Below are 24,250 nucleotides of genomic sequence, written 5' to 3' on the forward strand. Positions count from 1 at the left end.
CAAAACTGTGGTTTAGTGTGTGTGATGGCTGCATGACTCAAAAGTTGAGAGGGAAAATTAGAAAAGGTGTCCCAATAAGGCGATTTGCCGCCACTGGCCAAGCAGTCTCATTTCCTTGCCAAACCAAGCTTTGAGATGGATCCACAAAGCATCCTATAAAGGCACTGCTTGTCTTAAAGCGCAGATGAGACGCGCTGTCATTAATGCCAGCGGAAACATGCATCGTGACCAGACTGCAGTTTGACTGTGAAGATCAGGAGCAGTAAAAGGACCATCTAACCCTCGTATGTATCTGGCAAGCAGCTGTCCAATGGTTAAACCATATGACAGCAAGAGCTCTGCCATAGTTCAGCCACCTTGGCTGACTTGGAACATGGCTAGAGGTTTTTTGAATCTTGGAGCGCTTTTTGAACTCCGCATGCCTTCGCGGCTGCCCATGTTTGATACCACGATGTAGACTGTTTCCCAGCCATGGAGCAAATATAAATGCGGGTTCTGACGCTCTAGCTTTCTGCTCTAGAAAGGCCTGCTAAACATTATGAACTCATTCATGTGGGTCCGCTTTAAAATTTGGTTAACTACCTATAAAACCAAGTTCAAACCAATCCAAAGTTTATTTTCGGCAAATGAAATATGACCGCCTGTCATCTCATTGACTTGCAGCCATGTCCCCTGAAATCTGAGCCTGGAGTTAAGCGATGTTCTGTAAATACCATATGCATTTATGTCATCAACTTAATGCTAAGCTTGGTTGAAGCATGATTGCTGATAACTGTGCTAAAAGGCCCACAGCTTGTCTGTCCCCCTTTGGTGAGCTACGCTTTTCATATACTTTGCTTTCTAAAGAGGCGTCAGAAGGACCCCATTAAAAAGAAACAAAATGATGGCTCGATAGCACCTTCAATGAAAAAAGATTTGAGTATCTCTCTCATGATTTTAAGTATTTCTTTCCACTAGTCAATTTCTTTTGCTTGGGCAAAAAAGTGGGGTGATATCGTAAAAGCTGCAGTATGTTTGGTAGTGATTTCTGACTTAGGGCTTTTTTTTATTTTTTTTAAGTGAAGCTATCATAAGTCTTTGAGTAATCACAGACTTTTAAAAGTATGCATTATCAAGGAGATAAGAGAAACAGCCCTCAGCACTAACAATATTATCTTTTACCAAAATTGATTAGTCCATCCTATGTGTCTCAAATATTTTGTGTGCACTTACCCAGCATGTTAAAAAAAAAAAAATAAGGCTTCTTTTTGAAGAATCGCTGCAAAAATATAAACTGAGCACAAGGGGAAAATCTTTATTTTTTATCTTGTTCTATATTTCACAAATGAGGTAAAATGTGTATGAATATAATAAAATGTTGAACAAATGAAACATAAGGTTGTTATAATTCAAAGAAGACACATATTAAGACAATTTTTTGTCTTTAAAATCAATGTTAACTGTACTCAAATTGAATTTATGAACTTATGAAAATCTTATCCAATCAACTCAATGTTCAATTTGTACTTTGTAATTACTGCATGGTATAACCCATATTAATTACCAGAGAATAAACAGAAATACAAAATATACCTGTATTTCATGATGTTTTTACTCCTGATGAGGTGAAAGAAGTTATCAAGGGACACTACTAAGAAGTAATCAACACAAAACTGTGTGGTATTTGACTGTAATATCATGGGACTATTAGGGAAGGAGAACTCAGTTTGTTCTGGAGTTCAAAGAAGTTTCATGAAAGGGATTAGCTTTGGGATTGATCTTGCAACATTACTAGGGTTTATCAAGGCACCCAGAGGACAGTGTGCATGCCGAGTAGCTGGAACAATTCTCAGAAAAATGTGGGAGTTAGACTGGAGACGATGAGGAAGGTATGCCGAAGACTTTCCTGATTAGATGAAAGGAGAATGTATTCTGGGGAGGAGAACAGAAAGTCAGCCAGACACCATGGAGCAATGTTGTGATAGGATTAAGAGTCAGACATGGAAGTTCAAGTTGGGATGGTCAAAAGGGAGCCAGTGAAGTAATTTCATCAATGAGTGACATGATGAAAGTGTAGTTTTAATAAGTTTATCCTGATAGTGATTGGGAGTCAGAATTGGAGCTGTAGAGTGAATTGAGGCTGGTTGGTCATCTATATCTGAATTGATAAATTCCTGGAAAATGCTCATAAGAAATGTGAATCCAAGAGATATTTGAAAGGATGCTAATCAAGGGATGGGGAATATTTCATATAGAGGTGTGAAAGACAGAATATGACCGCAGACCCTGGTGAATGGTTAGATGTGATGCTAGAAATATGTGAACACACTCTTAGAATGCTTTGATTTCTTTTGGGTGAAACAGTAAATACTTATTAGGTGCTTTGCATATGTTATCTGAGTTAATTCTCCTAGCAACCATATGGTATTGTAATTCCTATTTTGTATACAGAAGTGAAGTACAAAGGGTTAAGGAACTTGCTCGGGATCACCTGACTTGTTCCATTTACTCTTCTCTAATTCAAGTTTGAACCTATTCCAATTTGTGTCCTGGCCTCTCAGTCTACAAAACTCCTTTCACTCCAGATACCCATGCTCATCCTCTTATCAAAAGGAATCTTCTAGTCCCTTTCTTACTCTCATAAATTTTCACATTACTTGATTAAGAATTTTCTTAATCAATCCATTGCCTGCTATGGTACCATGTTTAGTTTGTTTTTTATTCTTTTGCCTTTCTAAATTTTCTGTGCCTGCTCTTCCATCACTCTGCCTTTAGAAGATCCTTGGAATTCTGTTCTAGGTCCTTTTATCTTATCAGTAGGCACGCTGTCCTAGATCAACAATCTTATGGGTTTTATTACCATATACTCATTTTAATTAATGAATAAATGCCAATATGTATCATTCTTGCCATGAGCTTGCTTCTGAGCCCAGCCTTGTACCTGCCCATCTAGAAATCACCTCTTGTTTTCCTTACAGCTACATCTACTTGAATATTTTAAAATTATAACTCTTCATCTTATCCCTAAGTCTTTTTTTCCCTGTGTTCCCAATCCCAATAGGTACATGACCGTTGGCCCACTGGCCTAAGCCAGATACTTAAGCATCATTGTTGCATTGTTTCTTCCTTAACTCCTAAAATCTGAATAATCACTCAATTCTATAGCTTCTACTCCCCAGGCCTTATATATTACAACTTCTGAAATGTATCCAGGGTCTAGATTTGTTTTTAATTTTAAGCTTGAGTGTCATCCAGTGTCTGATATTTAGTAGACACCGAATCAATATTAGCAGGCTAAATGAAGGAATAAACCAATGAATGGAGGCAAAAATAATGAATAAACAAATCAAATAAGAACTGGAGCTTTGCTTTCTGATTTTGAAATCTCTGATCTTTTCGAATCAAACATCCATTTTATAATAATGTGGTGCTAGGACCTGGGTCTTTGACCATCAGCCCAAGTACTCTCTCTCATAACATGTCACATCTGGGGAAAGAAAATCATGGTACCATGGACACCTTACCAAATGGCAAGTGACTGCAAACCCCTCTTTAACCATGAAGAACCAGTGGCTCAGAAAAGATTTAACATATTCATGGCAATTCACCTGGTTACTGGATAGAGTTGGGGCTAAAAATCAATCTTCTTACTTTTAATGCAATAATGTTTCCTCTATTTTGTGACACGTACTAATCATTGAAAAAATTAAAAAATATCATACTCTTAAGCAACTGGAAGTTAAATTAAATATAACTTCCATTTGTACAATGTCTTATTTCTCTTGCTGTCATTAACCCATGTAACCTTTTTACTATCTAAATGCTAATAATTTTCTATTTTTTTTGCAGTTCTATAATGCTGTTGTGAATAAATGAATACTTTCATTTAACTATTTCAGCAACAGAAAGGATTTTCCCAAACTTTGAAATAACTTCTGACAGGCCAGAAAGGAGACTGGGGTTTGCCTGCTTGTCTAATAAAGTTGAAATGATGGACTTGATAGCTTGAATGGTTACTGGACTCTCTGTTACGGCCATCTCTAAGAGCTCATAAAGTATTTGTGATCTATTTAAAAATTTAAAGCATTGTAGAAGACACCTCCAAAATTTTGGATATATTTGGATATCACTTTATGATTTGCCCTAAGTTTGTAATTATTAATCCATTAAAAGACAAAGCTGCTTGTAAATCCACTGGCATAGATAAGAAGTCACTGTTTGAGTCTGAGCCCTTTTCAAATGAAAAATGTCAGTGGCAGAAAAAGAGGATGAATTACTTTTTAAAAGGGTTTTCAAAGATTCTCATGATTTCTCTTAAATGTGACATGACCATTTTTTAGTGTGTAAAAGCAAGCAAATTATTTGGGCATCATCTTTATGTAGAAAACAACAGTCTTAACTAGAGTTTAGCTAAAGGTTGAAGTGTATTTTACCTTTAAATGGTAAATTGTACAGAAATTGTTTAAAATGTAAGTATGGTTGAAAATACCAAGAATGATCATGTAGAAATAAAAGTTTATTTTCTAATAGAAGAAATAGTCTAAAGATTTAAGTGACTGCCATATGGCATAAATATGCTTACTTTAGGGACATTTCCCACCTATTCCTTTTTGACATCATAATAGATTGTTATCTGTGCTCTGTCTTTGAGGATGTTTCTATGCAAGGTTTCGGATTCCAATGTGTGAATCAAAGTGACTGTGCAGAAATGAAAAACAATTTCAGGGACAAATCTCAGAAATGGGTTTGTTATTCCACATACAAAAACAAATTTTTATTGTTCTGTATTCCTTGAATTCTGAATAAGCTTCATGATTTGATTTTTTAAGCATTAATATATTATTTAACGTAGGTAAACTATTTCTAAAACTATTCTGTAGAAGTTCAGGTCTATTTAACCTTTCTGAGTCCATTTCCTCATTACTAATCATATGAGCTACTGAAAAAAAATGGGAGGTTTTTATCTTAACTTAATGAAATCAATGAATTCTTCCATTTTGAGTATACTTGACAATTGGGAGAGAAAGGGAGCGTGAGGAGGGAGAATACAGATGCAGTCTTTAAATTTGAATATTTTCACTGTGAATATAGAATTATTTAAATTACACATTTATTATTCAGATGCAGATATTTTTCTATTTTATAATGGACACAATTTAATGATTACACAATATTTTAGCTGATTATGATTTATATACTTTGATCTTGGTTTTGGGAATAAGCAGCCATAAAACATGAAATGTAATGTCTGGTATTTTAACTATTCAAAGGAAGTGACATAGACGTAGAGATATCAAGAAGAGATATAATTGAACTCAGGTTGAGAGTTTTGCTTTTAAAATCATCACAATTAGGTATTCATTTTTAAAGATAGTTGTTGACTTAAAAAGGAACTAGGACAAGATTAAGACAAAATTTTCATAATATGTTACCTATCAAGGCTTACATCATTTAGAAAATTTAATTACTGAATATATTATATTCTATTTAGGATTTTCCTCAACTTCCTATTCTGAATGGATTTCCACTTACATGTCTTTCTATTCCAGTCCTTCCCATTTTTATATCTTCTGCTCAGCAGGCTGAGAAGAAATACCATTAAAAAAACAAATAAATTATATTATTAATTTATTAAAAGATAAAATTTTGGTATAATATGGTATGGTAATACTTTAAAGGCATACATAGCATAAATTTAATTATTTAAAGAGAGAGGCTCCAATTCCTGATTAAGATTTTTTTGTTAATCCCCAAAAATGTTTAGGCTGGTGGCCATTCTTTGAAGTTTTGAAGCTCTCCTGTAATTTTTTATTAATTCATTTATTTCTTAAGCAAACTCTTTTGCTAACCCAGAATCTTACCTAAAGCACTAAATATAAAAATAACTTTGGCCCTGGCCGGGTGGCTCAGTCAGTTGGAGCTTCATGCCATACACCAAAAAGGTTGTGGGTTTGATTCCTGGTAACAGCACATACCTGGGTTGGGGGTTCCATCCCCAGACAAGAGGCAGCCTATCGATATTTCTCTCTCACATCCACGTTTTTCTTTCTCTCTCCCTTCCTCTCTCTCTAAAAGCAATAAAAACATATTTTTGGATGAAAATTTTTTAAAAATGACTTTGACCAAACCTTTTTTATTTGGGAAAAACATGTATCTCTATTTTTTATACATGTAGGTGTTTTATTCATCGGAACTAGTAAAATTTTAGAAAACTATCAAGTACTTTAAAAAAACTCTCCTGATTTTGTTCAAGTCTTGAATAACTATAGTAAAGTTACTGCCTAAGATATATATCTTTAGTTGTAATTTCTTACTTATATTGGTGATCACATATAAAAATTTAAACTCTAAGTCATTGTCCTAACGTTTCTTGTCTATCAGTTTCGGCATTGGACCAATGCCTTTTGAGGAAGTATTATTATTTCTGGTTCTTAAGGACTTGGTAAATAGAATTGACTTCAGTAGATGATATGTGTGCAAAAGTGCAGGAAAAAAATGGGACTACATTTGAATACCATTATAAGGACAGGTTTTCTTTTCCTCCCAGGATAATAAGATCAGTTGTTTTTTTAGACAAGCATAATTAATTCTCTTTATGTGAGTGCTGAGGATATTGTGCACATAAAGCAAACACACAAAAAGAGGTGGCTGTTGTTACAGCACACAAGTGAAAGTACTTGTTTCCATTCTTTGCAGGAGAGCTGGAGGCCTTTCAGAAAGATGGGGAGCGGAAAATTCAGAGTCGGCAGCAACTTCCTGTGGGAACAACGTGGGGCCCATTCGCTGGGAAGATGGACCTGAATAACAACTCCTTGGTATGTGGATGTTCTAACTCAGTATTTTGTCATTGCTCAGAAATTATCTGTTTGCTTCCCAGTGAAATCACTAAAAAGAAACAGGGATTGTTTTTTCTTTTTCTTATTCATGGACCCAAAACTTGGATATTTTCCAAGTGGTTTGTCTCTGACAGTAATATACGCAGAATTTAGAAGGAAACAGGTTAATCATTACTAAATGGTTGTTTAGTAAGGTAATTTATAACGTTGTTGCTTTATCTGCTTAGCCAGACTAATACTATTCACATTTAATAATACATACAAATGCTTTTGTTTTTAAGATGACGCAAATTAATTGTCATACATTACAGGTTTACACGAAGAGCAAGAAATAAGCAACCTTGCTATTCCTTGGTAGTATTCTTTGTGCCCATACAAGCAAGGATGAATGATTAGCATTATATTTGTTGTTAAGTTTTTTTGTGTGTGTTTTTTTTAAGTTCTGAGATCAGAAAGTTTACCTCTTAAGATTATATAGACAACTGATTAATTAGATGTTTTTAAAAGTCATAGAAAGATGGGATGTTTGGTTACATTTAAGCTTCGTTTCTTAATTGGGTATATTAGTTTCCTACTGCTGCTATAGCAAATTGCCACAAACTTGGTGGATTAAAACAACACAAATTTATCATCTTGCAGTTCGGAAGATTTGGAGTCTGGAATGAATCTTTCCCTGGGCTGAAAATCAAGGTGTCTGTAGGACTGAATTCCTTTGGGGAGTCTCTAGGGGACAGTCTGTTTTCTTCACTTTCCCAGCTTCTCTGGGCTGCCCACAATCCTTGGCGTATGGCCGCCTTCCGTCTTCAAAGCCCTCAGTCACTGAGAGAGTCTCTCTGGTGTCCACATTTTGACCCTGACTCTCCTGTCTCCCTCTCTTACATTTAAGAATCTTTGTGATTACATTGAGCCCACATGGGTAATCAAGGAGAATCTGTGTGTTTTTTTAAGTTCAGCTATTTAGCAACTTTAATTCCATCTACTTCTGTAATTTTTCTTTGCCATGTTATTTAACATTCACAGGTTCTAGTAATTAGGACCACTCTTATTATGTGATCATTCAAAGGATAAAACTTGTGAGGAAAAATGTCTTATATTCTTTAGGAGATCCAGAAATTATATTCTCTCTAAATTCCATTTATGTAGGAAGAGTCTCATGGCTACTAAATGACCCTATCTACTCTGTAGAGATATAAAAACCCCCAGAGGGGTTTTGACAAATGTACGGAACTCACCAAGACTGCATTTCTTCTTCAACTTAACACATAAAAGAAACTTCTTGTTCAAGTTATTGCATGAAAGAAACTGACATGCATAGATCTCTAGTTATTCCATGCCATGCAGATGAGACAGAGGTTACTTGCTGGTTCAGATAACAGTAATGATTGGAATAAGTAGGAAATATTTGTGTCACCAAACTTTTCATTAACATGTGAGATGCTAGGGGTATGCTTTTTACTTCCTAACCTCATGTATTTTCCATAAAAGGATGAAGCAAGAGATTGTACATGTATTTAAGAAACAAATAAGTTGATAGGAGAGGCTCAACATTTCATAATTGAGGCACTTTAATTCTTGGTGATCCAGTGCACCTATTTCAAAAAAGATTTTGAGATGTGCCCCTCCACACACTGCAGGCCTTGGTTGGTAGAGATGTATTAATAGGCAGTTCTAGTGATTCCTGTGAGAGAGCAATATTAACTTACTGATTTCTCAAGCAAAGTCAAAAAGAATAAGATTGTCTAAACATCAGAGGTTGAGTTAAACGCTATTCTAAACCCATTTATCTGGGGGTTTCCGTTGGTTGTCTAGCACTATTGATAATGTTTTAGGCAAGATGTTTATCTTATTCATCACTACATATCAGATGCCAACACAGCCTTTAATCATTTCTCGGATAGTTCTTCAAAAGTGTAATGCCACTGAAGTGGCACCGATAGCTGATGCAAGAAATGAACATTTTCCCCTTTTAATATCTATAGAAAAAATGCACATTGTATTACTCTTTATGTCATTGTCTACATATATGTAGAGTGGTGCTTTTATTCATTTTTAGCATATGCTAAATTGGGATGTGTGGAAAATCTATCTGTGAACGTTTGTCAGTGAAGTAATTTCCTGAATAATTTTTTTTGACAGATGATATCATTTTGGCTTTTGTTTTCCTACTCCTGTACTACTCTAAACCTATTTTATGCCACGCTTTATATTTTTCAAAGGATTTGATTTTTAGATAGAAAGTTTTCAGAATTTTTGATACTCTTTGGAGAGTATAAATGCTCTTTAGGGTATCAAAAACCAGTAGTGGGTAATAGTTCTTTATAAAAAAACAATCTTAATACCCTTCTTTTCTTCCTTTGTCTTAAATATCTAACTTACGTTGTTTTCTTAAACGATTTCTCTATTGAAAAATTTAATTACATTGCTTAATTATACTTTAAAACTATTTTTCTTTTGCAATATCATTTTTTCCAGAATTCACATATAGTTTATGTCATGAAATTCTACCAGTACTACTGTTTGTGCTACTCTTAGTTCTGTAGAACAGATGGTTAGCATATACCACACACGTATTCTTCTCTAGACACTGTATGGAGAATTGGAAATGGATTAGCTCATGTAATCTTCAAAACAAACCTGTAAATTTGGCTTTTTTATTGCATTTTAAAGATAATAAAATAAAAACCTAGGCCTTTTATTTCCAGAATCTGCAGTTTTAAAACCATGCCACACTACCTCCTCAAAAGCATTTGCAACATGATTTTAGCATGATAAAATTATTGGCCATTTTTTAGAGAAATTCTTAAGTGATACAAAATCTCGGGGAGAAAATATCACTAATTACATCACTAATTAGAGGTATGTTGTTGTTTTTTTAACTTTGGGCAAAATATTTTTTTTTCTGATTCCTCACAGTCTATTTGAGCAGTTATGAGTTAATTCAGTGGCACCTGCAATTTTCATTCTCTTTATAATGTGGACAGCACTTTAATATGCATTTTATATGGTGAAGATAAATTTTCCTTATTATAAAATATCTAGCCTGCTAACTCTTCCTTACCCAACCTTGCATCAGTTTGGATTTAGCACATTCTTTTAAATTGTTTATTCGCCAGCCAATGTAATATTACTCTGGTCTGACTCATGGTGTTGGCTCAGGAGATTCAGCACACTAATTAATCCAACACTGTAATTAATTGAGTCACCATGCCAGATGTCAAATCCTTTTTATATCTTTCAAGTCCCCATCTTGAAGCGCATTAGCAATATGCCACCTTCTGCAGGACGCCTTTGCATCATACCAGGCATTTGGATATATACAGAACATTTCAAGAAATATATGCTATATGGAAACACCGGACAAACTGATTTGACAAGAAGTTATTCTTGGAAGCCAATAATACACTGAACATAAAAATAAATAATCTTTTGCTCACACCACATGATCTTGTTAGATACTTCATGCTTCCATGGTTTAATAATAAATAGCAGCATAGAGTTAACACTTTCTTTGGGCCAGATATGAGTAAACGTGCTTGTATATCTCGTTTACATCTCATTTAATTCTTGTACAAGCACAGAATACAATAGTGTTTATCTCCTGTGTTGCAGTGAGGGAAACTGCTGCCTTGGGAAATTAAAGAACTAGCCCAAGGTCAACCTAGTGCGACTCCAGAACCCATGTTGCAATCAAATACTGTCTTAGAAATTTTATATGTCATACAGGGATAATAATACTACCTCGCTGACAGGGGTTTTTGTGAAGACTAAATGAGGTGGCATATGTGAGTTATCAATAAATAATAACTACTCTTATTGCTCAGTCACCATCCAAACTGGGCCCGTTATAATCTATCAAGTTTAAAACTGAAAAGACACTCCAAATTAAACAAGTAAAATTGCAGACCTTTGTTGTTCGGTGATTTTACATGCCTAAATGTGATTATTTCCAAGGACTGTATTAGTCAGGATTCTGCAGAGAAACAGAACAAATAGGAAAATAGGAAAGCAGGATTGTGTGTGTGTGTGTGTGTGTGTGTGTGTGTGTGTGTGTGTGTGTGTGTACAGAGAGAGAGAGGAAAAGACAGAAAGACTGAGAAACAGAGAGATGGTATAATAGTACAGGGAACTGGCTCACTTGATCACGGAAGCTGGCCAGTCGAAAATCGATACTGTGGTACAGTGTGGGCCAGCAGGCTGGAGACCCAGGAAAATCAGTGTTGCAGACGAAGCTTGTTGCCTGGAGAGGCCAGTGTTTTTGTTCTATTTAGACTGTGAACTGATTGGATGAGGCCCATCACATTAAGGGGGACAATCTGCTTTACCCAAAGTTCACTGATCCAAATGTTAATCTCATCCAAAGCACACTTGGAGTTGACACAGAATATTACCTAAGGCAAGTTCCAAAAGTCTTTGATACATGGTAAGTTTCTGTTTTCCCATGTATAGTCGTACACCCCTGAATGAATGGTTAGCCAATGAGTGAGCCTAGCTTTCCTTCCAACATCCTACCTCTGTGCCAAGGATAAACTTAAATTAAGTGCTATAATAGTGATGCAAACTTCATGTTTCTGAAAGTTTTTCAGTTTTATTCATTGAAAATACCAGAGGATTACTGATGAATATTGTTTAATCATTTTAATTTGTGATCAGTTCATGTTTTGAAGTTGTTTTAGAATTTATACATTCATAGGTTATGCCTGTGAAGTTTTCCCATTTTCTCCTGAGTACAAGCATATTTGTAATATGCTAAATCTCTGCTATGCTAGCACATGGTAAGTGCTTAATAAGTAACAGAAAACAGTGAATTTATTGGGAATATTAGGTGTCTGAAATTTAAGTGACATTTGCCTTATCTTGCTTTTGAATGTAGCTGCTTCCAATAGCTAACTAGTCTTATTCTGGAACATACACAACTGCTGGAACATACACAATTAATTAAATAGAGAATAAGTTGCAAGTCCCAGTTTACTTACTACATAATAAACTCATCACAACCAGTTATATTCAACAAATGAAATTTTATAGAGAAATCTCATTTGGTTGATGATGTTCAATCAGAATAGAACGTTGTTTTATTTTCCCAGGGGGAATTTGTTGACACTGGCTTCTACAAATAGGAAATACACATAGAAAGGGTAAAATAGATAACATTTTATTGACTTGATAATGAAATAATGCATGCATTAAATTGCACCTTCAAATTTGAAGATAGTGTCATCATAGACATGTGGTTGAGAAAAGAATTAAAGGTTCCTGATCCACATCATAGGAAAATAGTAAAGTCATTAGGTGTCTCCAATTTCTCATTTTCCAGTTCTAACTCCTCTGGTACCAATCTCTGATGCACTCATTGCCAGAGTCTTTAAGCTTCATGTTGTGCACACCCCGTAGCAAATACATCCCCACCCATATGTCTCCAGCATTCACCAGTAGTCACCTGTCAAAGGCTGCTTAGTGGAAACATCTGTGACTTTCTATTTGAGGACTTTTCTCCAGCCTCGGGAGGAAACTCATTGCAAGCCAGGAAAGCTGGAAGTGTTGGAAAATGGATGTTTCCAGAAGTTGTCCTCAACCAGTGATAGATAGAAGTTGGTGGATAAATAGCCATCCTTTTTTTAGCCTCTCCATTAGGATATGAGAAGTGTTCTTGAGCTCCAGTTAGCTTTTAACACATTCTTTATGGGCTTCTTTCTCTCTCCCGCCTCTTCTCCACACCTCTACTGAGACCTCCTCCCCAATCAACTACTTGTACTTGAATTAGTCTCAGGAAATTCTTGAGAAGCTGTAACAAGACAGCCTCTAAGATATAATAATAAAGTACATTTGAAAGTAACATCCAAATGATTGCTGAGATGCTAGAAGACATCAATTTTTTAATACAATCTTTATTTAATTCTGGACCTCTGCCTCCGGCACATAATAAGTATTCAATAAATGCTCTATAAAATAAAATTCCAATCTAGTTGAATTTCTTTACCAAGAGTGTTCTGACTGATCTATTTCCTTTCATCTTCAGAATCTCAATGATAGAATTTATAGTTTTGTTGAAATACGACTTTTTATTGGGTCTTATATTTCTTTTCATTGATATTGACATTGTAAATTAAATTCTCCTTCGTAATATTCATTCTAATCTGGGCCCAGGACTACCATACTTTCCACATCTCATATCTTGCTGGATCTTGGCTCTTTTTAAAAATATATATATTTTTTATTGATTTTTTTACAGAGAAGAAGGGAGAGGAATAGAGAGTTAGAAACATCGATGAGAGAAAAACATCGATCAGCTGCCTCCTGCACACCTCCTAATGGGGATGTGCCCACAACCACAGGTACATGCCCTTGACCGGAATCGAACCTGGGACCTTTCAGTCTGCAGGCCGACGCTCTATCCACTGAGCCAAACCGGTTAGGGCTGTGTCTTGGCTCTTTTGAATTTAACTGTACTTATTTTCCAAACTCTCTGATCTGTCTTCTCTTCTCCCTCTGTTCCCAGTGCCTTGGGGAGCTTATCCAATTGCAAAGCTTCAGCTACTTATTTACAAATGACATTTAAATTATATATATATATATATATATATGGCTTTTTACCCTTTCCCTAATTTGCAGTCCTGTCTCTGCAAGCCCTTCCCACCGACTTCCCCCAAATAAACAGTCGCAAGGAGAGTCTATGACTGTTTCCACAGATACTCTCGTCTCTCTTCTCCCTGACTTCCAACTTTTTAGTCACCTTTGATTCTAAACCTCTGCATCTCTTTTCCGGCCTCAGCAGGAAGTTCATTCTATAAGTTATTCGATGTTTGTTTGTTTGTTCTTCATTTCTACCTCTCCTTCTCTCACATCTTAAATGTCCTCTTCTTTATTGCCTCTAACTACTACTCTTTTTTTCCCCCCCTCTACTCAGACTCGAACATCTTCCAAGAGTCTTCCTTTTACTTCCAGAAACCAACTGCCATAATGCCTGCTCGCTTCATGGCTGTTCGCTTCTTTCTGTTCCTACTACCATTGCTTTAGTTGAAACCACTATCATGCCCTCCTTGGTTATCACAATGTTGTTCTAACTATTCTTTCTGCCTTCCTTCTTTTCTCATTTTTCTTTACCAAAATCAAAACTAGTTCCTTTTGTTCTTAAAATTAACCTAAAGGGCACAGAGAGCCCAAACTCCTTGTCATATCCTAGAAGGGCCGTCATGATACTTCCTCAGCTCTTACCCCTTTCCGACTTTTAGTGTAGACTTCATCAACCTCAGCTTCCTGTAGTGCTCTGAGTATATTCTTTTCTCACATCTCTGTGCACGGGGCGTATTATTTCATCGTCCTGGAAAACCCTCTGCTCCCTTTCCTGCCACTCTTCATCACGCTAGCTCTGACTCTTAAAGACTCAGCTCAAGGTCACCCCGGAGTGGGCCTTCTCTGAAACCTTCAGTTTGGAATAGATATCTGTTCCTCAAGTATTTCCATGACTCGCTAGGTTTACTAGGATAAGAGCAATTATCACATAATTGTGTCTGTTTACTTATTTCTCTCCTCTATAGACTGTATGCTAATTGTCTTTCCTATCTAAAATAATCTATGGCTTATAGCAAGGACTCAATAAATAACCATTAAAGAATGAGTAAGATATTAGATCTCAAACGTTCTTATACACGAAACTCATACAATGTTATATGTCAGTTATATCTTAATAGAAAAAGGATGAACAAATGAATACTTTCCGTGAACTTCTCTCCAATATTAGCGAATGATGCACCCCTCTCATTTTTCAAGATCCCTGTATTCTCCCTGAGTCTTTACATCCATTTTTTTCTGTTTCCTCTGAGATCTTCCTTCATTTGCCCAACATGGCAGTACAATTACCACAGTCAATGCCATCTTGTATCTGTGTTATATACTGATGTTTTTTTTCTTAATCTGATTTGAGTGTAAAATTAAGTATGGCAGGGTTAACTGTATCTGTTTCTTTAGTTTTTACCCAATAAGGAGATATGCCTATGATGGTTTCTTGATAAATATGGACTAATTTCAGTGTGAGATTTGCAACTCTCGGAGACCTTTCGGGAGGACAAGGTATTGAGCCCTTTGAGGCAATTATGATTTGTTTACCACGGAATTGGTTTTAGATCCCTCAGTATGACATGGGTGGAGGCCAAGAAGGTGTTCTGCTCTACCATGCTTCCTGTGAAGCCTCATCCAGCATCTCACTTTCCAGTGACAAACCATCTGGGAAATTCCATCTGTCTCTGCTTGGAAACTGAGGTGGCAGTCGCCCACTGTGAGCAATTTTCTATTAACTTCTTGGATAAGATCAGTCAGATTTATACTGAATTGATGGGAACCGTAAGAGCAGGGTTGTTCCAAGAGAAGACAAATGTACTGATTCCTCTAATTGGGCTTAAGCCAGTTTCACTCACAGATGCCCTTAGGTTCTAGTAGTGCAAGGACTTATAACCTTTTTAATTGTACCCTGTTCCTCTTGGGAGAGGTTGGTGAAATTCATTATTGATGGAGGTTGTAGATTTGTCCCTTAGGGAGGCCAAGATCCTGGCTTCTCTTACACTCTATCTGCTATGTGGAGAATTAATGGAAACTGAGTGGATGGGGAAGCTGCTCAAAGAAGACATGAGGCAAGACATGAGGCATTTAATGCAGCAGAGCCTTGGAAAATGATGTGTTGGTCTGGTTTCTAGAATTAGAGTAGGGTTTTTTGTTGTTTTGGTTTTGGTTTATGGAGGGGGTTAGGGCTTGGGGAGAGCAGAGAAGTTGATTTGGAGATGTAGGTAACTAAAGGCACCCTGTAGATTGTGAGTCAGAAAAGAGGAAACAAAACACCAAATAATTATTTCATAATTCAAACCTGTAGAAGCAAACCAGAGAGGCCAATTGCATACTGATCAAAAGGGACTGATTGTATTACAATTTAGATATAGTTATAACATTGGCAGAGTATCCTATATAATAAAGATGTAATATGCAAATGGTCGTTACTCCGTGAAGCGGAATGACCGACCACGTAACAACCGGATCATGGATCAGTAGGAGGGTGGGGCAGTGAGCTACAAGTGGGCGGTGGAGAGCTACAGGAGGGGGCAGGGCAGCAAGCTATAGGGGGGGAAAGGGGGAGCTACAGGAGGGCAGGGCAGTGGGTGGAGAGCTACTGGAGGGCGGCAGTGAGCTACTGCCAAGCTGCTGGTGCATGGATTTGTGCGCAGGGCTACTAGTCCTACCTAATAAAATAGCAATATGCAAATTGACCGCACCTTCGCTACACCCAAGCCACGCCCACCCGCCAAAGCCACACCCACCAGCCAATCAGGGTGCGTATGCAAATTACACGACCAAGATGGCAGTTAATTTGCATACGCTGAGAGAGGGAGGAGTGAAGACTGAAGACAACTTAGAAGGAAGAGGGAGGAAAAGCGGAAAGCAAGGTGGCTGCCAGAGGGAAAGCCCAAGCGGGGTTGGAGCGGGGTGGAACGGGGCGGAGCGGGGCAGGCGGCAGTGGCGAGCGGGTGCAGGCGCGGTGGCCGTAAAGGCGGCGGCAGCGGCAGCGCACGCGGCCGCAACAGCCGCTTGCAGGATTTTCCTGCAAATGGGCTACTAGTCTATATATAAAAGCCTAAGCAACCAAACAACTGAACAACCAACCAACCAGTCAGCTGGTCACTATGACGTGCACTGACCACCAGGGGGCAGACGCTCAAAGCAGGAGCTGCCCCCTGGTGGTCAGTGTGCTCCCACAGTGGGAGCACTGCTCAGCTGACCAATGGGCACCAGACACAGGGCTCACAGCTGGCCACCACAGCCCGGAGACCGCAGCAGAGCTGCAACAAGCCTTCCCTGCGGTGAGTGGCAGTGGCAGGCGTGGGGGTGTGTGTGTGGAATGAGCAGGAGAGGCCGGTGGCGTTAGACTGCTGGTTTCCGCCCAATCCACACAGGCTATACAGAGGGACTCCACCAGTACATGAATTCGTGCACTGGGCCTCTAGTGCAATTATATTTTAATATGGGACAATAATGCTGATACAGAAACAGAAATTGTGCCTTTCCTGAGCAGTTGGACCTGCCTCCAAATCCACCTTGTGAGTAGCTAGTCTATCTGCTAACCTCAGTCTCCCTTTGAATTACTTTTCCTTCTGATGGTAAAGTCTTCCCAGGTTCTTTCTGCTTGGACTTAGATTTGAAAGGGAGGGCCACAACCACACAATTGTTTAACCGCCTACAGGCAGTTTTATTTACAGGCCTAATTGACTTTCCTGTGCCTGAAATTTAAACATTTTAGCCTTTGGATTATGACATGTGGCTAAACCTACTTACCTAAACTCAGGCCAAGTTTGAATAAACAAAGAGCGTCTTTTCCTTTAAGATTCTTCACTGTTGTCTTTTCCTAGAACTCCAAGGAGAACTTTTATTGAAGATGATCTTTTCATGGAGGTATTTAACTAACTCCATGTCATGCTGTCCATTTAATCAGTGTCTGGAAGAAGACTCGTTCACAATATGGTCAAAGTTGCTCTACCGAGAAAAGTGTATGAATAAAGTTGAAGAGACTAATAAATAGCATTGCCTTTTGACAGAGTAGAGACATGAAAGACAAAGTCTAGTTATTGGTATATAGCTCCATATACTCTTGGTAGGACTGTTCCTGTTTGCAGATCTTTTTGCATACTTTGGGGTTCCTGGGGGCGAGGAGATAGACTCTGCTCCCTAAGGGGAGTTCTGTCAGATTCTTGGGCCGTGAGGAAGTGTTTTGCAAAATATAATTCTATTGTTTTTAATCACGCAAATTATAGACTAGAAAGCCCCAAAAAATATTTTTGACTAGAGGAGAAGTGAAAATGAGAAAGCGCTGTGAGGAGCAGTTGTTTGAAAAGTTGACCAAAACTTTCTTCTGTTATTTGCTGATAAGTCTGGCATGCCTTTGAAAGTCTTTCTCCTCAACGTTTTGGAAGACTTAACTGTTCCACGAGTCATTTTAAAATAATTGGTTTGGCACGAGACACCTACCTGTTATGTTCTTGGTTAGAATAAATATTGTTCTAATGTTATGAGGATTTAGCAGTGATCTCAGCTAGGAATAATAATTAAAACAGTCAGTAACTTGGAGATGATAACTGTTAAAGAATGGATAGAAGTACTGTTTTGTATTCTTTCTGTTGTTCTTAAAAATGAATATTTCTCAGGGATAACTCTTTAAATATATTATAAAATAGTGCACTCTATTTTTAAGCTAAGTAGGTATTCCCAGGACACCTATAGTCAAGTATTATAATGTAACAGTAGCTCTCGGTTGGAATTGATGGTGTTTACTATCATACGCGGTTTCCCTGGTAAAGGCGAGGTTGTGAGTCTGACCCTGTCCTGGCCATTTCTACAGGGCTCTATGTGGATGCTATGTTCCAGAGGCAAGAATTCTTGCATATGATTCTAATAAGAGGAAAATACAGTAATGTGTCTTAAATGCTTTTGGAAACTTAGGAAATTATTTGAGAACTTCTCTTTGGAAGATCAACATCTCTTTTCCTTGTTAATTTAAGTATTGAATTTAAAGTTATTTTTATTACTTATTTTTTCTTACCTCACTTTTCTCATAAAATCCTTGGGCCTAGCTTGACAAAACTGTGGCTTCTTGATTCTAATAGTTTGTATGTCTTTAGTGCCATTTTATATGTTTTATATCTCTTTCTATTTTAAAGGTCAGGAAACCAGAGCCAAGCATAGGTTTAGGTGTGTAAGCCTGTGGTTTTTCTCATGTTTTTTTTTTTTTTAATTCTTGGTTTCTAAGGTCAGAAATATAAACAGAGCTTATCGAGGTGTCTCGGGTGTAGTGTCTCTCACAAAGCTGCAGTCAAGGTGACAACCAAAGCTTTGGTGTCAACTGAAGGTTCAACTGGGGGAGGATCAGCGTGCAGACTCACTAGCCTGACTTCTAACTCAGTTCCTCACCTCGTGGGCCCCGCCAGAGGGCAGGTCCTGACACGGCAGCTGTCTTCTCTCTGAGCAGCAATGAGAGAGCAAGAGAGGGAGCCCACAATGGGAACCACAGTGTTTGTGTAACCGAATCATGGTAGTGGCCTCCGATCACTTGTTCTGAATTATATTTATTAGAATGGAGGCACTAGGTCCAGCCCACGCCGAAGGGAAGGGCATGACACAAGGCCTTGGAACCGAAGGCTGGGATCGCTGGGGGCCATCTCAGAGGCTGCCTACCACTGGTGGCAACCAGCATAGTCTCCTGACCTTCAGAGAAAAAGGACTCTCACATAGTAAGAGCAATGGGAGGTAATCATAGACATTTGAACTTATGATGAATAGAAAAGCCACATCACATGTGATTAAGCATCAGTACCAAAAATCAAAGATGAACCCATAAAATAAGACAATTGTGAAAATGACATAGATTTTATCGTTATTTCTGAAAATAAATATGATTTTCTACATGGGGATGACAGTAACTTCCTGATTGACTTATTTGGAACTTAACGGTGAGGATAGAGAAAGATGATTAAAATATACAAAACCCGAGTTGTACTAAGTCTAATGGAAATTAGGAACCAGAAACAGGTTGCTTGCTAAGCGTTTGTTCCCATTTCAGTGATTTTGAGAAACATGCACTAACACATTATGAAGCTCAGAAACGGGAGCGGAAGTAAGAGAAAGAGCTTGCGATGTGGTGAGAATAGCCCCAGTCTAGTCCCGACTGTGATTATCCAAAGTGGATGTGCTTCCTTGGGTAATCACACCTGCTCTCAGTTTCCTCTTTATCGAGTGGAGGTCATTATACTGGCCCTACATCACAGAGTCAGTGTAACATGTTATCAAATTATATGCATTTAGTCACTTTGAAAAATATACAGATTGTTGCCCAAGCCTAGATTACTTTCTATGATGGCTGTGAATAGAAAGTAGATTATGCATTCCTTTCATTCCCCAAGCAGGGCATCTGGCCTTTTCCCTTCTGTTCCCTCCCTGAACATATTTAAAAATCACTTTGGTTGTCATCTTATATATACATCTTCATCCACGTGTGCACACGTGTTTATGCATGCACAGATACTAGTACTTACTGATGAGCCAGGATCTGTATTCTGAGAACTCACAGCCTAGAGAAGTACAAGGTGTGTACTTATACTTAAGTAAACAATCATCACATAAGCAAAGAAAAAATATATATATTTAGAAAGAGAAAGGAAGGCTAAGTGGTCAAAATGTTTTTTTTTTTTAACTACTCAGCTTCTTTGTGTTTTCATTCTATAATGAGTTATTTTTCAGAAAGCATTTCGCAGGCGTGTGATTAGGGATTTCAGAGAACTGGAGAAGTAATTTACCCTGTCTGATTCACTTTTGAGTTAGGTTTATATTTTAAAATATGAACTCAGTGGGTTTTTTTTTCATTATTTACATTATTTATGGCATTTTAGGGCTTAGAACAGAGTGAAGTGCATAAGCAGCCATAATACAGACAGTGATGCACCGTGAAGTATGAAGCAATGGGACGGAGTTCAGAAGGGCAAAGGCATTGCACATGCCTTAAGTTTGAGCCTCTATTAAGAGGTCAAACAAATACCACTTGTTTCTCATTACCCCACTTGCAGTAGATTCCGCTACGAAACCGGGATGTGCCATTACCACCTTGTATCTTCAAGCCACAGCTACTTAGGCAGGTGCAGCATACTAGTCCACATAAGATGCCCAGGGATGTCTGCATGTGCATCTGAGATAAGCATCGGGGCCCAAGGACATGTCCAGTGAGGGAACGACCGGGAGAAAAAAAGAAGTTTCATTAAAGAAGGCCAAAGGTGGGGAAAACGTGTGTCCTTATTCCGAACGTTGCCAGCAGCGAACCGAGGCAGTTTTATTCTTGTTGCATGCCTTCGAAACTTGGTGGACCTCCCACCTCTTCCGGGATGTGACATCTGCAGGCTGTTCCTTTCTCTGCTGATAGTCCCGGAGGAGAGGGGCGAGGGAGGCAGGGGGCTGAGGATCTCAGACAGTGGTGGGCTCCATGACTTCATTCATCAAGTGCAGGCATTCTGAAAAATGTTTCCCTTTGGTCGCAGCCATCTATTTTTTGGCGTTAATCTGCACCCCGTGGCAGGGTTTTGTGAAGGGAAACAATGAGCAGTTGTATCACCCTCCCCCCAATTGTTGTCGCCCCTGTCAGAAGGCCGTGAGGATGATGCAGGTCTGGATCAGCCCGATAAGGGAAAGAGGATTCGAATGGCTTTAGAGAGAAGCTGTGGGAGTCGAGTGTGCCGTTTGGACTGGAGGAGCCGTGGAATACAGCAGAGCCCTTAATGGGATCCGAAGGGTTCAGTGCCAAGCCTTCTGTGGCTGCTCGAGGATTTTCTAAGGGAATATTTTGCTGGTGAAATTCTGCGACTGTCAGAGGGGCCGAGGTTCAAGATGCTGTTTTAAGTTATTTGCTCCATAATCTGTGATTAGTCAATCCAGGTCAAAAAGACAAATAAAAAAAAAAAGGGAGAGGGTGGGAGGAAGTAGTGAAGAAACCTCCCTGAGTGTGTGGGGAGGTCACTGTTAATCTGCTGACAGTGAGTTTCCATGTCATTGTCATCACGAGCTCGGTGCAAGTGGCCAATGCATTTTATGTACTGTAGGTTGCTATTTTATGGCTAGATGAAATATGAAACTATCTTTTATAATGCTGATTCCATTTTGGCAGGCCTGTGGGTCCGCATATGGTTCAGTTAAGCTGTTTTGGAGTCCGACGTACCTTTGTTATTTATTGGGATTTTTGAAAGGGAATAAATGAGCTATTTTTGCTCTGGATTTACAAAATACACATCCAGTGTTTCAGCAATTCATAGAGCTAAGAGAATTCTAGTGAGCTTTTGAAACTGATCCTGCTGGTCCGAGGACAGCTAAAATAAAATCATCTCTACCCACGAAGAAAAAAAATTTAAAGGGCAGCTGAAGCTCCAGCAAACTCGAACAGGTACTTTATAGCACACTGCAGTAATAAAAACGAAGAGCAATTAACGAGTGGGGGCCAGAAAAGTTGGTACGCTGCAACCTGCTGTTATCTGGACGCATTTCTAGACTGGTGAATGTTGCTGGGATTTTCTTTCATTCATTCCACTGTTATTCTGGCGTGTTATAAATAAACGTACAGGCCTAAAGAGTGAAAAACAAAGTGGTTGTCAGAGGATGAATGATAGGCAGTGACCTCACATGCCATGGAGAGGACTGTGGGCAGTTAGGAAGGCTCGGTGGCCTAGAGGTGACGTGTGCTCCCTCTGTGAGGCCTGGCTGATAGAGGAAGATTAACTCCTCAGCGTTAATCTCCTTGTTTTGTTGAGTTTAACTCGGACTCTTAACTTTGTTTAAAAGAATGTCTGTATGTAAATAGGAGGAGAGATAGACTAGAAGGAAAGTGACACAGTTACCGGTGTCATTGCAGAGCACAGCTGTGGAAGCGCAGCTCCGTTTGGATAACAATAGGCATGCTCTGCCTTTGTGAAGGCCCTTCAGATTTTTAATGTGGTCACTTACTCTTATTTGAAGTTCATCATGAAACAACCTGGATAGAATGGGCACAATCTAAACATTTGGCGGTTGATTCCCTAAGGGGCTGGATAAAACATGGGAGGTGAACCCATTTTAATTTGCCAACTAACTAATCCCTCCCCTCTCCCCCCACACACACACCAAATTGTGTGCCTTCCAAAAGGTATGTTATTTTTATCTTTCTTACAGTCAACTGAGGGCGTAGTGGGATAATTATTTCTGTTGTTTCATAACTAGTTTAACAGTCTTCTGCTGTTAGCTATTTATAATTGAATGACTAAAATCAATTTCTTTTTCTAATATAAGACACATTGTGCTCTATGTCTTGAAATAAAACTTGCCTCCGTATTTACTAAGCATGTACTGTAAGCCAGGAAACTCTGCTAAGAAGTGAGGGTACAACGATCTGAATTATCATCAAAGAGCATTACTTTGTGTGTGAGTATTTAAATTGAGATCTCTTTGTAGCCTTTATAAATTGTTTTAACCAAACCTAACACACAAATAGACATATTCACACACACACACACGTATGTACACACACATGTACACACAAGAAAACCATACAATACATGGTTGATTTTTAAGCCAATAAATAAGATTTAACATTTTAATTTTATATTACTTATAATTGTAACTTTTTCTAAATAAAACAATCTCATGAAGTAAAAGTACACCTCTACTGTTGAATGAGTTATATGAACTTTGTATTTTTCCTGCCATAGGTTAGACAACACTATACATGTTGATAATGTTCCTAAAATTATTTCTTTTTCATAATTTCATTATTCTATCTCATGGCAAAATGCACAATTTCAAATCATCATAAGGATATTTTTAATACTCTAGTAGGTAACTTAGAACAAATGTAGAGCATGTACTAGTAGGTATATATATTTACAGGATGAAAAATGTGTCTATAATGCTTGACCACCTAGAGCATTATAGGGAGACCCACTTTGGTTATAGGCAAATATGGTAAAAAAGAAAAAAATAATAGGAAATGAAAAAATATTCAAGCAATGACACTGAAAGTACTCTTTCATATTATTTTATTTTCTAGATTGAGATTGTGTAATAAGTATTTTATATAAGATTCAAAGACTTCAGTTGAATTAGGGATACTAAATTTCGTCTTTAATTTTCAGTCTTTATCTCTAGACTTAAGAAATAGAGTGGTTTGGTTATCAGTATGAATTATTATGGTTAATATTTGCTGCAAATCTTACATACTGCTCACATTTTAGGGGACAAAAGGGTACTCAATCTCTTGATTGATAGTATTCTACCTCCTTAGCCACTGAAGAATTTGAAAAGAGAAGTAAGTCATTTTCTTTCAGTTGTTTCGACAACATCCAAAGAAATGGGAGCCTACTACTTTTGTTGCATCGTCTCAATAGTTCGTCATGTGTCTTATGCTACTGCTTATGCTGTTATCTCAAAGTTGAAAGGAAATCAGTAGAAACGAAAAAATACCATTCATTTTAACTGATCAATTATTACAATCTAACTTTTACTTACCTTATTTTACTGTACTGTTTTAACCTAGTTTCTCCTTAAATACATTGTGATATGAATTGAATGGGATTTTTTTTTACCATCAAAGAATACTGAGTATTTATAATGTATGTGGCACTTAAAAGTTTCTCAGTAATTTGCTTCCATTTAGCAGATATGACTCATCTAAAAATCTACATGATCTGTTTACCAATTGTGAAATAATAAGAGTTTTAAAAGTTTAACTAGTAAGCCTAACATGGTAAAAGTATTGGATTCCATCAGCACTTTGCCTAGATATTAATGTTAACACTCTATTGGTAACAGAGAAGTGATTTCATCTTTGGAGTATATGGGAATAAAGCAGATTCCACGGTGTAGTGACTGCTCACTAGAGTTGCTTATGTCCATCA

General features: G+C 37.9%; 1 protein-coding gene across 1 annotated transcript in view; it reads left to right on the forward strand.

The window, feature by feature from the left end:
- Positions 1-24,250, forward strand: part of ZFPM2 (zinc finger protein, FOG family member 2) — a 436,841-nt gene that overhangs the window by 208,653 nt on the left and 203,938 nt on the right. Inside the window, exon 4 of the mRNA XM_054708624.1 lies at positions 6,676-6,794. Within this exon, the coding sequence (XP_054564599.1) occupies positions 6,676-6,794 (119 nt within the window). The remainder of the gene's footprint in view (positions 1-6,675; positions 6,795-24,250) is intronic.

This window comes from Eptesicus fuscus, chromosome 19, assembly GCF_027574615.1.
Source record: "Eptesicus fuscus isolate TK198812 chromosome 19, DD_ASM_mEF_20220401, whole genome shotgun sequence".
Lineage (NCBI taxonomy): Eukaryota > Metazoa > Chordata > Mammalia > Chiroptera > Vespertilionidae > Eptesicus > Eptesicus fuscus.